The sequence below is a fragment of the Heptranchias perlo genome, chromosome 38 (assembly GCF_035084215.1).
Source record: "Heptranchias perlo isolate sHepPer1 chromosome 38, sHepPer1.hap1, whole genome shotgun sequence".
Classification (NCBI taxonomy): domain Eukaryota; kingdom Metazoa; phylum Chordata; class Chondrichthyes; order Hexanchiformes; family Hexanchidae; genus Heptranchias; species Heptranchias perlo.
Window position 1 is genome coordinate 19981826 of NC_090362.1, and position 16249 is coordinate 19998074.

A 16249-nucleotide genomic window follows, 5' to 3' on the forward strand; every position below is an offset into this window, starting at 1 on the left:
GATCTCCGTCACAGAGCGTCCAGCCACTGCTGCCCTCCAAACCGCATAAACAGACAGAGGTGAACTTATATAGATTTATCTGGAGAATTGTGCCTGTACAGGTTAAGATTCACCAGAGAGGCTGGCGGGGTCGTGCCACCTGCTGTAATCTGATCTGCAGCCAAACTCCATCACAGGTATGGCACTGCCAATAGTCTCAAGATCACTTCAGCCCAGAAGTTTTGTATCTCAGGGGTGTTTCTTGCCACAGGGACATCAGACAATCTGCGGTGCACAGATGAATCAAGTAGGTGACTGATGCCTTGTTTGCCAGAGCAAGCGATGTCATCACTCAGCCTGCGTGAAATGGAACCCAAGATGTGGCCCAGTTGCAGGCCCCACCACTTTCAGCACTTGCGAGGGCAGCTTAGCCCGGTGCATGTTCTGGTACATGTTCAGTCAGTGAAGGCTGGAGGAGCTGATCTGTTGTGGCAGCACCATAATCGGGCCTCTTCCATCCATTCTCCTGTTGGGAACTATATCACCTTAAAGAACTGATGGTACCAATGAGATTGGTGAATCTCTGATCAGCCGCGCTCTCTCCATCTGATTTCCATGCCTGTCCAAGCCAGAGGAAAGATTCTGTTGTAAAGATTCTGGAGCCAAAGACCTTTATGGCAGGAGTGTGAGCATTTATCAATACTGCTACAACTGGCCTTGGTGCCTTTTCCACATGGGCTCTACTGCAGATGTCCCCTGAGTTGTCACATGCTGCAGCATTATGAATCTGTCCATCAACACTGTCCATCTCTTGGAGATTGTTTGGCTCAATCTCTAATGACTGCAGTAATCTTGAAGTACTTTTGAAGTGTAGTCACTGTTGTAATGTAGGAAATGAGGCAGCCAATTTGCGCACAGCAAGCTCCCACAAACAGTAATGTGATCGTGACCGGATAATCTGTTTTAGTGATGTTGGTTGAGGGAGAAATATTGGCCCCAGGACACTCCCCAGCTCTTCCTCGAAATAGTGGCCACGGGAACTTTTACGTCCACCTGAGAGGGCAGACGGGGCCTCGGTTTAACGTCTCAGGTCCCCTGAGATCATGATCTGTGTCCTCGTCAACCGAGAATAGACTTGAGCCGACGATCCAGAATGAAAGGCGATCTTATTGAAACATATAAGATTGTGAAGGGGCTTGATCGGGTGGATGCGGTAAGGATGTTCCCAAGGATGGGTGAAACTAGAACTACGGGGCATAATCTTAGAATAAGGGGCTGCTCTTTCAAAACTGAGATGAGGAGAAACTTCTTCACTCAGAGGGTAGTAGGTCTGTGGAATTTGCTGCTCCAGGAAGCTGTGGAAGCTACATCATTAAATAAATTTAAAACAGAAATAGACAGTTTCCTAGAAGAAAAGTGAATTAGAGGTTACGGGGAGCGGGCAGGAAATTGGACATGAAGCTGAGTTCGGATCGGTCAATGCCCTATGGGTGGCGGAGAGGGCCCAGGGGCTGAGTGGCCGGGTCCTGCTCCTACTTCTTGTGTTCTTTAGATTTGTGGTTGGGATCAGATCAGCCATGATCTTATTGAATGGCGGAGCAGGCTCGAGGGGCCGATTGGCCTACTCCTGCTCCTATTTCTTATGTTCTTATGTTCTTATTAAATTCCTGATCCTCCTCACTTGTCCCCTGTGCATTTATCAGGCACCTTCCACAGTATTGAAATTTCACGGGTTGGGTGTACCTGGGCTGGTGGTTTGCAGGATAGAGTGAGTGACGCTACATGCTGTGAGGTGCTGCCTTTGCTCATTGGCACTGACTCCTGTCTCAAGCTCCTGTAACACAGACAATGTGAAGAGGAACCCAGATTGTAATGATGTTCTTGTAAGATTCCTTCAGATGTAGCTTTCAATGAGTCACATGGTATTGTGGGTGAATGGGTAGAGGGGGAGAGAGAGAGCAGGAGAAGAATCATTCTAACTCCGAGTTGGGGATAGGCCTTTTAATTCCCTCTCCCCTGCTCCCTAACTGGCCTCCCAGCCTAAATATCCAGGGGGCAGCCTCTCCCCATGTCATGGTTATGAGGGGCTCCGACGACATCATAAACTTTGAGTCCCCCATTGCCTTGTAATGTATTTCCAGCAATCATTTATTTTTCATGTAACATTCTTTGGAAAATTTAGAAACCAAGTGACGGAATTCCCAAGAATTCCTCTGAAACCTCACAGATCTGTTGAGTGAGGTGGGTGGGGTGTGTTTGTGTGTGGGGTGTGTGGGTGTGTGGGGTGGGTGTGTTTGTGTGTGGGTGTGTGGGTGTGTGGGGTGGGTGTGTTTGTGTGTGGGTGGGTGGGGTGTGTGTGTTTGTGTGTGGGTGGGTGGGGTGTGTGGGGTGTGTGTGGGGTGGGTGTGGGTGTGTGTGGGTGGGTGGGGTGTGTGTGTTTGTGTGTGGGTGTGTGTGGGTGGGTGGGGTGTGTGTGGGGTGTGTGGGTGTGTGGGGTGTGTGTGTTTGTGTGTGGGTGTGTGGGGTGTGTGTGGGTGTGTGGGGTGTGTGTGTTTGTGTGTGGGTGGGTGTGGGTGTGTGTGGGTGTGTGTGGGGTGTGTGTGGGTGTGTGTGGGTGTGTGGGGTGTGTGTGGGTGTGTGGGGTGTGTGTGTTTGTGTGTGGGGTGTGTGTGGGTGTGTGTGGGTGTGTGGGGTGTGTGTGTTTGTGTGTGGGTGTGTGGGGCGTGTGTGGGTGTGTGGGGTGTGTGTGTTTGTGTGTGGGTGTGTGGGGTGGGTGTGTTTGTGTGTGGGTGGGGTGTGTGTGTGGGTGTGTGGGGTGTGTGTGTTTGTGTGTGGGTGTGTGGGGTGGGTGTTTGTGTGTGGGTGGGTGGGGTGTGTGTGGGTGTGTGTGGGTGTGTGGGGTGTGTGTGTTTGTGTGTGGGTGTGTGGGGTGTGTGTGTGTGTGGGTGGGGTGTGTGTGTGGGTGTGTGGGGTGTGTGTGTTTGTGTGTGGGTGTGTGGGGTGTGTGTGTGTGTGGGTGGGGTGTGTGTGTGGGTGTGTGGGGTGTGTGTGTTTGTGTGTGGGTGTGTGGGGTGTGTGTGTTTGTGTGTGGGTGGGTGGGGTGTGTGTGTGTGTGGGTGTGTGTGGGTGTGTTTGTGTGTGGGTGTGTGGGGTGTGTGTGGGTGTGTGTGGTGGGTGTGTTTGTGTGTGGGTGTGTGTGGGTGGGTGGGGTGTGTGTGTGTCTAACACACTTCCGTTTGGCAAATAAATGTCACATTGGGCAGGTTCTGGGTGCATTCTGATCTTTCTGCCCCTGCTCACTTGCACAGGGATGGTTTAGGAGCTGATTGGTGGTTTTTGACTTTTCTGCTATTTGCTGTTTTCCCCCCTCGGGAACCTGGGAAGTGCATTTTCCTCCCGGGTTGTCAAAACACACGAATAGAACCAAAAACCCTAAAACAAACCGGGGGGCGGTGCACTCACACCCCATGCGTTTAGCATCGGATGCAAAAGTGGAAACCGATTTGTACTGAGGCCAATCGCGGGATGGAGATCGGCCGCTGGGAATCCAGGTGAGCGGCAGGGAGTCACATTCAGTGGGATGACAATGTTGGGTCAAACTCAGATGGACCATCCCCACAAACCAAGGAAGTGGCAGCATTACTGTCAGAGAATTAGACGGTTTTTGGGAAATGGAAATTATTGTGATCTAATGGAGAAAATTGCACCCCACCCCCCCTCAAAAAAAAGTTATTGCAAACTATATGAGGACGGGAGCGAACTTTTATGGACAATTTCAATTCGAGAAGTTAACTTTAAGAGTGGCAGGAGCAATAAACTTGAGTTCCAGTTTGGGCTGATTGTTCGTGCGTGTGTTTTCAAATAAAACACGTCGGGCGCAGGGATCCGACGGAATCCCCCTCTCCAAGAAAAGTCCAGGCACACAACGAGTTGGTTCAGAGTTGGGAGTTGCTGGAGTCCCAGAAGAGCAAAGGGGTGACCAGCGGTGGCGATGTGAACAGAGAGAGAGAGGGAGAGGGAGAGGGGAGAAGGGCGGCACACACTGTTAGTTGGTGCATTCAGTCTGAGTGTGGAGGATTTGGGAATACATGAGGCTGAGAGTTGACTGGGATCTCCTCCTCTCGCGTCCCGACATGTCCATTCTGGAGCAGTGCGGGGATCAGCACCGCCAGGAAATCTGAGCGAGTCGGGAGGAAGAGTGAAGTTCTCAAAGTTTTTTCTTTTCCCCAGGCAGTTGGAGAAGTTGGCTGCCTCGGCGGGATGGAAGGAGCCAGGAAGCTCTTGGTGCCGGCACTGTTGGGCTGGTCGGTTTCCTGGTTAGTTTCTCTGCGATTTCAGCTGGTGCAAACCCAGAGACCAGGGGAGGGCGGCAATGGGCGCTGGAGGCAGATGATTCAATGGGAGAACAACGGCCGAGTCTACAGCCTCCTCAACACCGGGTCCGAGTACATCCCCGCCGGGCAGGTCACCCCCCAGAGTAACCCGAGAGTTTGGCTCGGGGGTTCGAGCAGGACTGCCCAGAGGCAACAACGCCCCGCGGGGACCGGCCGCCGCCAAGCCCCTTCCCAACCGGTCAGAGGAGGGTCAGAGACGGTGAGGGGTCAGACTAGGCATCCTTTTGGTTTTGGGCAAGTGCCGGACAACTGGAGACAAGGGACATTTGGAGATCCCAGCAACACTCACAGATACCTGCCGTCCACTCCAAGACAAGCCACCAGGCAAAGGCAACGCCAACCCAGCTCATTCTCTGAACCATCTTTTCCTCAACCATCTTATCCACGTTTTCCAGTTGCTCAACCGTCTTATCCCAATTCTTATGACCCCAGCTATGAATATGGTTCACCAAGAGGGTTTGACGCGGTGGATGAAAGCATTCCCTATCGCAGAGTGCCTGAGAGCTTTCCTTTGGAAGGTGCGGGCTACCCCTACCAGCCCAGGACCAGATATGACGAGTATGGGGAAAATGTATATCCCTACAGACCCCAGAGTCGAATTCCTGTTCAGGAGAGATATAATGTCCCCCAGCAACCTTCGGCTTTTGATGGACTTGACAGGAGATACATGCACAGTTTGTATGATGAGAGCAGGGGGCAAGTAGTTCCAGCGAGTGAGGACCCATCTTCCTTTTCGCCATCTGGCGCTGACAGAAATCCTGCAATTCAAGCCCCAGGCCTGTCCTCCGAGGCTGGCCATTTAGGTCCAAGAGTGAACTCTGAAGGTAGAGGCACTGGGTTCTACCCCTTAAACAATTTCCCAGTTGAACCATACCCCTCGTCCCGCAACATTGAGCCAAATGCTCCTGCCACAAATTTGGAACAATACGCATTTCCAAGAGTGGATCCCAATAGTGGGACTGAACAACAGAGGCGTCAGGTTCCTCTACCACGTATGGCCCTGGGGAGTGTATACAGACCAGACCAAGCTGGCAGAGGTAGGGTTTTTAAAATATCGTGTAACAAGTTGTCAAACAGTATTTTGTTTTGCTGCTAGAACAAAATCTAAAGTGAACATAGTGTTTTCTTCAAGCATGGTTGAAATGTTTGCATGTCACATCTGTATTATTGCCCAGTGCGTTCCCCTAGAGCAGACATTAGTGCGAAAGGCACAAGTTTATAAAACACTAAGAAGTTAATTTTTTGTAGCATGTTTATTGGATAAACAGACCCCAGCGGGTGAGGATTAAAACTGCTTTATAAGTTCTTTAGGCCTGGTGTATTCCTTACAAATGTGATATCAAAATTTGAACATGCTTTCTCTTCATTACTGATCATATTTGGACAGTGTTGGAAGATGTAATATTCTGGTCCTACTGCAATTTGCTTTCTTTTTCCACTCATAAAAAGTTACATCGAGTCTACAGCACAGAAACAGGCCATTCGGCCCAACAGGTCTATCCTGGTGTTTATGCTCCTCATGAGCCTCCTCCCTCCCTACTTCATCTCACCCTATCAGCGTATCCTTCTATTCCTTTCTCTCTCATGTGTTTATCCAGCTTCCCCTTAAATACATGTATCTATGCTATTTGCCTCAATTACTCCTTGTGGTAGTGAGTTCCACATTCTAATCACTCTCTAGGTAAAGAAGTTTCTCCTGAATTCCCTATTGGATTTATTAGTGACTATCTTATATTTATGACCTCTATTTCTGGTCTCCCCCACAAGTAGAAACATTTTCTCTAGGTCTACCCTATCAAACCCTTTAATTATCTCAAAGACCTCTATCAGGTCACCCCTCAGCCTTCTCTTTTCTGGAGAAAAGAGCCCCAGCCTGTTCAGCTTTTCCTGATAAGTATATCCTCTCAGTTCTGATATCATCCTTGTGAATCTTTTTTGCACCTTCTCCAATGCCTCTAAATCATTTTTATTATGTTCACAATACTCCAAGTGTGTTCAATACAAGTTTAACATAACTTCTCTGCATTTCAATTCTTTCCCTCTAGAAATGAACCCCAGTGCTTGGTTTGCCTTTTTTGTGGTCTTATTAACCTGTTTCGCTACTTTTAGTGATTTGTGTATCTGTACCCCCAGATCCCTCTGCTCCTCTACCCCATTTAGACTCTTATTACCCAAGGAGTATGTGGCCTCCTTATTCTTCCTACCAAAATGCACCACCTCACACTTATCTATATTGAAATTCATCTGCTAATTACCCGCCCATTCTGCAAGTTTATTAATATCTTCTTGCATTTTGGCGCATTCTTCCTTTGTAATAACTACACCCCCCAATTTGATGACCTCTGCAAATTTTGAAATTGTACGTCTACCCAAGAGGGCAGTTGGGGCCTTAGTTTAACGTCTCATCCGAAAGGCGGCACCTCCGACAGTGCAGCACTCCTTCAGTACTGTATTGGAGTGTCAGCCTAGATTTTGTACTCAAGTCTCTGGAGTGGGACTTGAACCCACGACCTTCTGACCCAGAGGTGAGAGTGCGAGCCTTTAGTCCAGCTGCAATAGATCATTCAGATAGAGGTCCTCAGTGACAAGGGAAACATGATAGTATACATGCAGTTTCATTTCTCTGATGGATTTGTTTTATATTTTACTAATTGTTCATTAAATATCAGTTTCTTTATGAAGTCGCAACATCTGTTTTAATATTGCAGGAATTCCCTCAAAGTATTATAAAGCAACTGAACCACCTTCTGTGCCTTAATTGTTCCCATCATGAAACTTTTTGGAAGTTAGTTTTAAGCAGTTGAGTGGGACATCCGCAGGAAGGCAGTCGTTAAGATCGGCAGGGCCTCCACTTCCCCGGACTCCCTGGGAGCGCAGCGCCCGATTTGGGGATAGCACTCATCGTACCTGCCTCCCACCCCCTCCCCTTTAAAAACAGGGTCAATGTGTTATACCACAGAATGCACCATGAAAGGTGCAGTTTTGTTTAACCTGACCTATACCTTTAGAATCTGCTTTCTGTGAGTAGGTGGACTCTGAGGGATGTTAACAGATTGGCAGCTGCTTCTAAATTTCTAGCTCCAAGTTAAAAGGACCCAGCGTGAATGTTCCAAATATACTTTTGGCATTTTGAACTGTGATATCTGAAGTGGCACACTGTGTGTGTGTGTGTGTGTGTGTGTGTGTGTGTATATTTTTTTTATATATATATATATATATATATATATATAGAAACCTTACTTCCCATGTCAAGTTTTTTGGTCATACTTTTATGTCAACTTTTCCCATTGTAAATTCCCATGTCCACATTTCCAATCTAATTTTCCTATGTCAAATTCCACTGTCAGTTTGTTGATGAACTAATTAAATCACTCAGTGATTTTTTTTCCCCAAAAAATTGCCATTTTTTTCTCAGCAATCTGTAATATCCAAAATAAGATTTTAAATAAAAAAAATTTCAAAAAACAGATATTCAACAATAACATGGTTAAATTTAGCAATTTACTTACTTTCATGTCTTTTAATAACGTCATTTAAGTCTTTGCTTGAAGGCCGAAGCCTCTCCTAGGAGCCTGGACTTGGACTTGATATTTCTAACCAGAGTGGTGACTCTTGTCAGTTAAAAGTAGACTCTGTAAGTTACAGCATGTGCAGTGAGCATCATTTCTCAGGATCCATCAATAGCGTTTCAGCTAGCCAAATGGCGATATGTAATTCTCTCTCTGTCTCTCACAAAGATTGTTTCATTGTTTTCCAAAATTATTTAAAGAAAAGTGAGAGGCTGAATTTCAGGTGCTTTATTCAGGTAAAATTGACTTTTTTTTAAACAGAGAGGCTGTGTGAGTGCATGTTTGTGTGTAACAACGAGAGAGAGAGAAAAACAAATATGACAAACTACTAATCACAAACCTGTTGTGGCTTTAGTTGCTATTCGGATTATACTCTTAGTTAACATGCTTTCTGAAGTTTATGAGAGAGAAAAACAGTGGCTTCTGCATCCTAATTGGAATTCTTTTTTAAAATAAAACAAGTCATTTTGAATTTTGAAAGCAAACGGAAAGTCTCTAATTATCACTTCATTATCGAATGTATGTTTTGATAATTAGAAAATGTGCTATAAGCCCCGTTTAAATGGTATATCCAGCCAAACGAGATCCCAGACTGAATTTCACAATGTTGGATGAGACTTTACACCCAACGCATGCCTTGCCCCCATAAAATGGGATGTGTGACAAGTAAATGGGCCTGGCTTTATTTGGAGCACAGTTTGCATTTTTTTCATGGGATGTTGGATTCTAGTCTTTTGGTTTTCAGTGTCTCTACTTGTGCATTAATCATCTTGAATACTTTTACTTCCCTCTAAACTTCTGCCATTTTGTTGAAGCCTTCAGTTTGTTACAACGTATTTTTCTGGCATCTTGACAATTACTGGTGAAGTTAACAAAGTTAGGAGGGTGAAAATAACTATATGATCAAACGTTGGGCCCTCATGAAAATGCGCATAATCCCTTTGTTTTGGTTTGTCTTTGGGTACTGTTCATTTTTTAGTCACGAGGCGCTAACCGTTACAAGATCTGTTGTATTTTAAAATGAATTGTTGTGGTTTAATGGGCCCTGTACTGATTTTTAGCATCTCATATTCGGTCAAAAAAGAATGTGGATTCTGTCTCTTTTTTAAAAAAAAATGTCTGGACGGTGTGAAACAGGAACAAACAAAGTAAGAGTACTGGCCGCTTTTCTGTTAGATTCTCTCACTGTTTACCAAGCTATGTAGGTACAAAGAGCTGCAGTGTGTGGTCGGATTCCATACATCTGATTGGGAAATAACGAATAATGAAGCGTGTGTCTGACAGCAGTTTTAACCATGCTTTTTGGTTGAAATATAAGATAGCCACTAATAAATCCAATAGGGAATTCAGGAGAAACTTCTTTACCCAGAGAGTGGTGAGAATGTGGAACTCACTACCACAAGGAGTAGTTGAGGTGAATAGCATGGTTGCATTTAAGGGGAAGTTAGATAAGTACAAGAGGGAGAAAGGAATAGAAGGTTATGCTGATAGGGTTAGTTGAAATGGGATGGGAGGAGGCTCGTGTGGAGCATAAATACCGACACAGACCAGTTGAGCCAAATGGCCTGTTTCTGTGCTGTGCATTCTATGTAATCATACCACAGTTTTTGAGAATGGTTTTATTGGGCTTTCAGGGAAGTTCTTTCTCATCTGCCCAGATGTGGGTGTCCCAGCAGCTGACCGACACACCAGTTGCAATGATTGTTTCGGCATAAGGTGAAGCTGAGTTTGAAAATGATCTCTGACATGGTGAAACCCTCCATATACTTGTACCTTTTTGAGTTCTGTATTGTCATTAGATGCTGTATCCCAGTCACCGATCTGTAGATGTAGGGAAAGAAAACAATTATGTTACTTTTTGAGCCCCCAATTTGCTCATCTTTTCCCCCTGAAGCTGCTGGAGGACAGATCCATGGCTGACAGCAGATGCTGGGAATACATTGCTCTTGTGGAATTGCATCATACTGAAGTCCAATTCCATCCTTATCTGACATCCATATTTTCGAGTGCAGGTTGCTGGTCAGGAGCGGGAACCCTGGGTGACAATTTCCCCCCCCGCCCGGCCTCCTCTTCCTAATCCCTTGGGGTGGAGATGCCGGTGAACTGAGGAAGGAGGAAGCCTCCGAAAGCTTGTGAATTTAAAATAAAATTGCTGGACTATAACTTGGTGTTGTAAAATTGTTTACAATTGTCAATCCCTTGGGAACTGAGGCCAATTGTCGTGCTTCTCTTTCCATCCTGGCTGAAATCACTTAAATCAGAACACACCGCGGATCGAATCCAGGGAGCTTCCCGTACTGTAGGTTCAGTACCACTCGGGCCAGTGCATTTACCCACTGAGCCAGGGGGAGAGCATAAATTACTCTTTGAAGTTTGATAAAACTATCTCAACTCGATCTAAAAACCTTAAGATAATGCTGCCCTCCTCCTCTGCTATTCTTCTGAAACTATTTACATCTCCTCTGGCCCCGTCTTTTGTTTATCACCTCATTTTGCCTTGCACCACCTTCTTTTTTGTCATTTAATCACTCCTGCCCTCCACCCCATCACTGAACTCTCCCTTTTGTTCTTTCCCTGCCCCCCTTTTCCCTGGTTCGGCACTTGCTTAAAAGCTGTTCATCGCTAATATCTTCCAGCTCTGATGAAGGGTCCTCGACCTGAAACGTAAACTCTGTTTCTCTCTCCAAAGATGGTGTCTGACCTGCTGAGTGATTCCAGCATTTTCTGTTTATATTTAAAGTTTTCTTAAATTTTTAATGACTATTAGTCATACATCAGTGAAAGGAGAGGAGTGTGAAGGACATGATTTATGGTCGTAGTTTAATCTGTGTACTGGTTTACACCATTATAATAGCTGATTATGCCATAATTGATATTTCAAGATTGTAACAACCCTTTCCTACAATTTGTCGATTTCAGGTCAGTTTCATCAATGTGTGCATGGATAATATTTGGAATTGAGCAAAGAGTGGCTTCTGTGTTCTTGGGTTTAGTTACAAAGGAACCATTGCTAAATAACATTTATATCTATCAAGCCTCGAGTCTAACGAGGATCTGCAATAAGGATCTATCCCAATCTATCTATCCCATGCCAGATGTCCCACTTTGTTGCAGGTACAAAGCTATCTTTTTGGAAAAAAAAAAGCCAGGCATTTCATTCTGGGTTCTTCTGACCTGAAGCCTGAAATTAACTGTACAGCAGTGTACTGCAAAGGGATATAGACATGTTAAGTGAGTGGGCGAGAAGGTGGAAGATGGAGTTTAATGTGGGGAAATGTGAAATTATCCACTTTAGTAGGAAGAATAGAAAAGCAGAATATTTTTTAAAAGGTGAGAGATTAAGGAATATTAGTATTCAGAGGGATTTAGGTGACCTTTTACATGAATCACAGAAAGTTAACATGCAAGTACAGCAAGCAATTAGGAAGACAAATGGTATGTTAGCCTTAATTGCATGGGGGTTGGAGTATAAGAGTAAGGAGGTCTTGCTGCAATTGTACAGGGCTTTGGTGAGACCACACCTGAAGTACTGCGTATAGTTTTAGTCTCCTTACCTGAGGAAGGATATACTTGCCTTAGAGGCGGTGCAACGAAGGTTCACTAGATTGATTCCTGGGATGAGAGGGTTGTCCTATGAGGAGAGGTTGAGTAAAATGGGCCGATACTCTCTGTAGTTTAGAAGAATGAGAAGTGATCTCATTGAAACATATAAAATTCTTAGAGGGCTCGACGGGGTAGATTCTGAGAGGCTGTTTCCCCTGGCTGGAGAGTCTCGAACTAGGGGTCATAGTCTCAGGATAAGAGGATGGCCATTGAGGGCCGAGATGAGGAAAACATTTTTCACTCTGAGAACATAAGAACACAAGAAATAGGAGCAGGAGTCGGCCATTCGGCCCCTCGGGCCTGCTCCGCCATTCAATAAGATCATGGCTGATCTTCGACCTCAACTCTACTTTCCCGCCCGATCCCCATATACCTTGATTCCCCGAGAGTCCAAAAATCTATCAATCTCAGCCTTGAACATACTCAATGCCTCAGCATCCACAGCCCTCTGGGTTTGAGAATTCCAAAGATTCACAACCCTCTGAATGAAGAAATTCCTCCTCATCTCAGTCTTAAATGGCTGACCCCTTATCCTGAGACTGTGCTCCCTAGTTCTAGACTCTCCAGCCAGGGGAAACAACCTCTCAGCATCTACCCTGTCAAACCCTCTCAGAATCTTATATATTTCAATGAGATCACCTCTCATTCTTCTAAATTCCAGAGAGTATAGGCCCATTCTACTCAATCTCTCCTCATAGGACAACCCTTCCATCTTAGGAATCAATCTAGTACTTTGGCCACATAAAATGGTATTGTTACAACCTACAAGTTTTTTTAAAATCCTACTCACCTTTCATGATTAACACATAGATGGAACAATTGCCATGAGAGGCTACGCATCAACATTGTACAGATGCATAATGCAACACCCCTACCTTTTTATATAAATAGAGGGCAACGTTTATACTGACTGAAACCAGCAATTATTCCAATTTAAAAACAAGCCATATAAAACCATTCACAATTATAACTTTCTCATCTTTAGCAATCTAGCACTCACTGGTTCTCTCTTCAGAGCTATGGTAAAGTTTACAAACCTTCGATACCCCAACTGCACTCCACAAGACTTCATCATTTTATCATTTTGTTCAGACCCATTAAAACCCACAAAGTACTGCGAAGGGATAAAAGTTAAGCCTGAAGAAAAAGAAACATTGTACAGTTCTAAGTGCTCATTATCACCACCAAATCAGAGATAGGAGGATTTTCCAGCAATGCCCTTTAAAAAAAACAGTTTATTCTTTGATTTGATTATCTGTTTCTGTCGATCTTATATGTGAGTTGTGAATCTTTGGAATTCTCTACCCCAGGGGACTGTGGATGCTCAGTCGTTGAGTATATTCAAGATTGAGATCGATAGATTTTTGGACACTAATGGAATCAAGGGATATGGGGATAGGGCGGGAAAGTGGAGTTGAGGTAGAAGATCAGCCATGATCTTATTGAATGGCGGAGCGGGCTCGAGGGGCCGCATGGCCTACTCCTGTTTCTTATGTACTGGCCCCCATTGCACCTCAGAAGAACTTACAAGGAGCTACAGTTATCCGGGATCCCCACAGTAAGTATGTGAGGAGTCGCACACAGCTGGGGATTATAGAATCGTGGTGGGGCTGCAACTATAACCTGCTCGTTGTCCTCACGTCCAAAATGATAGCGTAGCGGGGACACTACTTAGTTTCAACATTATTTTGTTTTTAAAAAAAGAAATGACTGGTTTTAATTGGTAGAATAGTGACTGTTGAATTACATCATTTATGATGTTTCTGTGAACGATCTCAGCCCCAAAAAATGTAAATTCTAAACTGCGTAACTTTTTGTTTTTAAATCAAGAAAAAGTAGGTGAATGTTGGTGGTCCATAATGCAGGTCAGCATCAAGGTTGAAAGAACTGTAAAATGTTTGGAGGCCACACTATATTATCTCAACTTCCACTTTCCCTGCCACTGGCTGATGACCCAGCACTTTTGTCATAAAAGCCCACTTTATGAGTCCTGCGTACTGCTGTCAGTTCTACTAAAAGGAAAAGCTGAATTCTCATCCCCAGTTTAATGGCACCTGTCAAAAGACTGGTAATGATTCTCTTTCCTTTGCATCAAAGAAAAGCCCAAAGGTAGAAGGTCAGGCTTGTAGTCAAAACATTTGTGCGGTGAAATAAGTAAAAGGATTGAGCTAAGTCCAGTCAGTCTCCTGATTAAACCTATCCTCACAGTCATGGTATCCATTCCTGACGTCTTCACCGTCAGTTCCCATTCCATTGCAGTTTGATCCTGGTATTAAATCAATGCAGGAGGATCGGGTGCCTGGGAAATGTCTCTTGCTTTTGAAATTGCTTACAGTCAGACCTCCTGCAGCACCAGATAGAGTTTGGTGCTAGTTCAGAGGTCAGAAGTGATTAAACAGTTTGAACTAATGTTTGATAACTGGGTGATACATGACGGGGTGAGGCGTGCATTACCTGTGGTCTTCATGTTGAGGGATTTCAAGACTTAAAAAAGAAAGTCAACCTCTTTCTCATTTAAGACACTCCTTAAATTTTTGTTTGATAATGTTCCTGTGAAGCGCCTTGAGACGTTTTACTACGTAAAAGGTGATATATACATACAAGTTGTTGTTGTTAGGGTTCCCCCCATGTTAATTGCCATTTGTACCCGTGTTTCTACTAGAGCATGAATTGGGGAAGAATCTGGAACATTATCTGTGGAAAGGAGATAAAACAAACTGGAAAGGGGGAGTGGTCTCCCTGCATTGCTAACAGACCAGCCAGAAGTGGCATTGCTCAAAGGGTAGTCTCTCTCCCTTTCAACTGAGGGAGATCAGATGAAAAATGTAGGCGATGAGCAGAAACAGGTCAGAAAACTACGGCCAGGGGTTTTCCACCTCTGCAATTTCCAGGCCCTGATTTCCATCTATTCAATTTAGATGCAGAAAATCACGGACTGCCTTGCTGAGAAGCAGAAACCCGCAGCCAGTATTTTTAAGCTTTGCTTTCAAAGTGTTGGAGGCTTATAAACCATTTTCATGTTTTAAAAAAAATACCTGTCCTCAATCTTTTTCTAATGTAGAAAAAGAAACTTATAAGTTAAATTTGATCAAATATTAATGATGCTTTTCTCCTCGTGACTCTCGGCCTTCTCCTACGCTGCACAGCTGACAGGTGCAATCACTATGGAGGGGCAGAGCTGGCAGGCACCTGTCTTTCCCAAACTTGTTTGTTTTGAATCATCAAAGACATTTTACTGCCTCTTGCAACCTCTAATCAACACCTACCACATCTTGTGGCCTAATAGGCTACCTCCTTCTCATCTGTGACCTACGCCTACCCCATCTCCATTCCAAGTCTCTCTCTTTTATTGATACTAAGGTCAATTCTCCTTAAAACTTTCCACTTTTGTTCCTTCTAAACTCCAAACTCACTGTTGTACACATACTTACCCTGCTCTACATCCTTATTGTGGTGAAATTAAGACTTATTGCAAAGTCTCCTGCTCTGACTTATTGAGTTCTCATCTCCTTCACTTTTTCCCCCTTCTCCTCGCTCCAAAGCCCCATCTCTTACAGTTGTGCCAGGTGTGCAACTATAATACAGATGGCACATGCTACCTTCCTGGGGCACCCATGTGGCATCTTTAACTCATTCTGTATGAACAGCGGCAATCTTTAGTCTTCTAAGTGCTAATAGTCAAAGTCCTCACTGATATTAATTGTTCCTTCCAGCAAAACAAAAACCCCTTTCTATATTCCAGTAAATAACTGGTGCATATTGAGGTTCTGGCTCATGACTTTTAGATTCTTATCTGTATTTAGATGAATAAAAAACCCCACAGATTTGCCACATGTGGTTTACAGTTGAACGATCCAATATATAATCTAAGTGACTGCACAACAATGCTCGGAAATTTCCATTGTGCACACTGCTTTGTTTTGTTTATCCCAGCAGATTGTCAGAAAACGGAAAGCCTTGCCAGGAATAGATTGCTGAATGTCTTGACTTTTAATTGTTGTTTCAAAAAGAAAGTAAAGTGGTCTGAATTAAGATAAATGATTGTAACCCATCGCTTCGACCGAGCTTTCAGTCAACCCCTTCTTAACTTCTCCCTCCCTGGCTCAACATCCATCTTCCTTACTCCAATCTGTGAAGAGCCTTGGGACATTCTTTACAATTAAAGGCCTTATTGAAACATGAGTTGTTACTGCCTTAACAGTGCGAGAAACACCTACGGTTCTGTGATTTAAAAAAAAAAGTTAAACATGTTTATATAACTCGACTCCCAAATGCAAACCAGCCAAATGCAAGTAATGCAAAGGGAACAGTTTTTAGCTTTGATTTATGAACAAGGCCAATTTAACACATCAGAACAAACTTACAGAGCGGCATTAACATTACAACATGACAGCACCAGGTCAGGCCCTGATGGTTGGCACAAGCATGTGAAGATATTCATAAAATCATGCTTTGATTATATCCGTTCATCATCTACCCTTTTCCACGCTTGTTGATGATTTCACTCTTCAACCTCTTTCACATTCCATGCCATCAATGCACACAACCTCCTGTCAGTGCTGGATCACTTTATTGTGACCTTCTCCATGCCTTTCGCTGCAGCAATGAAAACCTTGATTGTTTCAAATCTTCAAAGACCTTTTTCATGCATCTTGCAACTCTAATCAACAGCAAACACATCTTAATCTTATAGGCGACCTGCAC

The 16249-nt window shown here is 44.3% G+C and overlaps 1 protein-coding gene across 1 annotated transcript in view; it reads left to right on the forward strand.

The window, feature by feature from the left end:
• The first annotated feature begins 3880 nt into the window (after positions 1-3880).
• loxl1 (lysyl oxidase-like 1) overlaps positions 3881-16249 on the forward strand; it is a 65516-nt gene continuing 53147 nt past the window's right edge. Inside the window, exon 1 of the mRNA XM_067973636.1 lies at positions 3881-5410. Coding sequence (XP_067829737.1) covers positions 4240-5410 — 1171 coding nt within the window. The 5' untranslated portion in view covers positions 3881-4239. The remainder of the gene's footprint in view (positions 5411-16249) is intronic.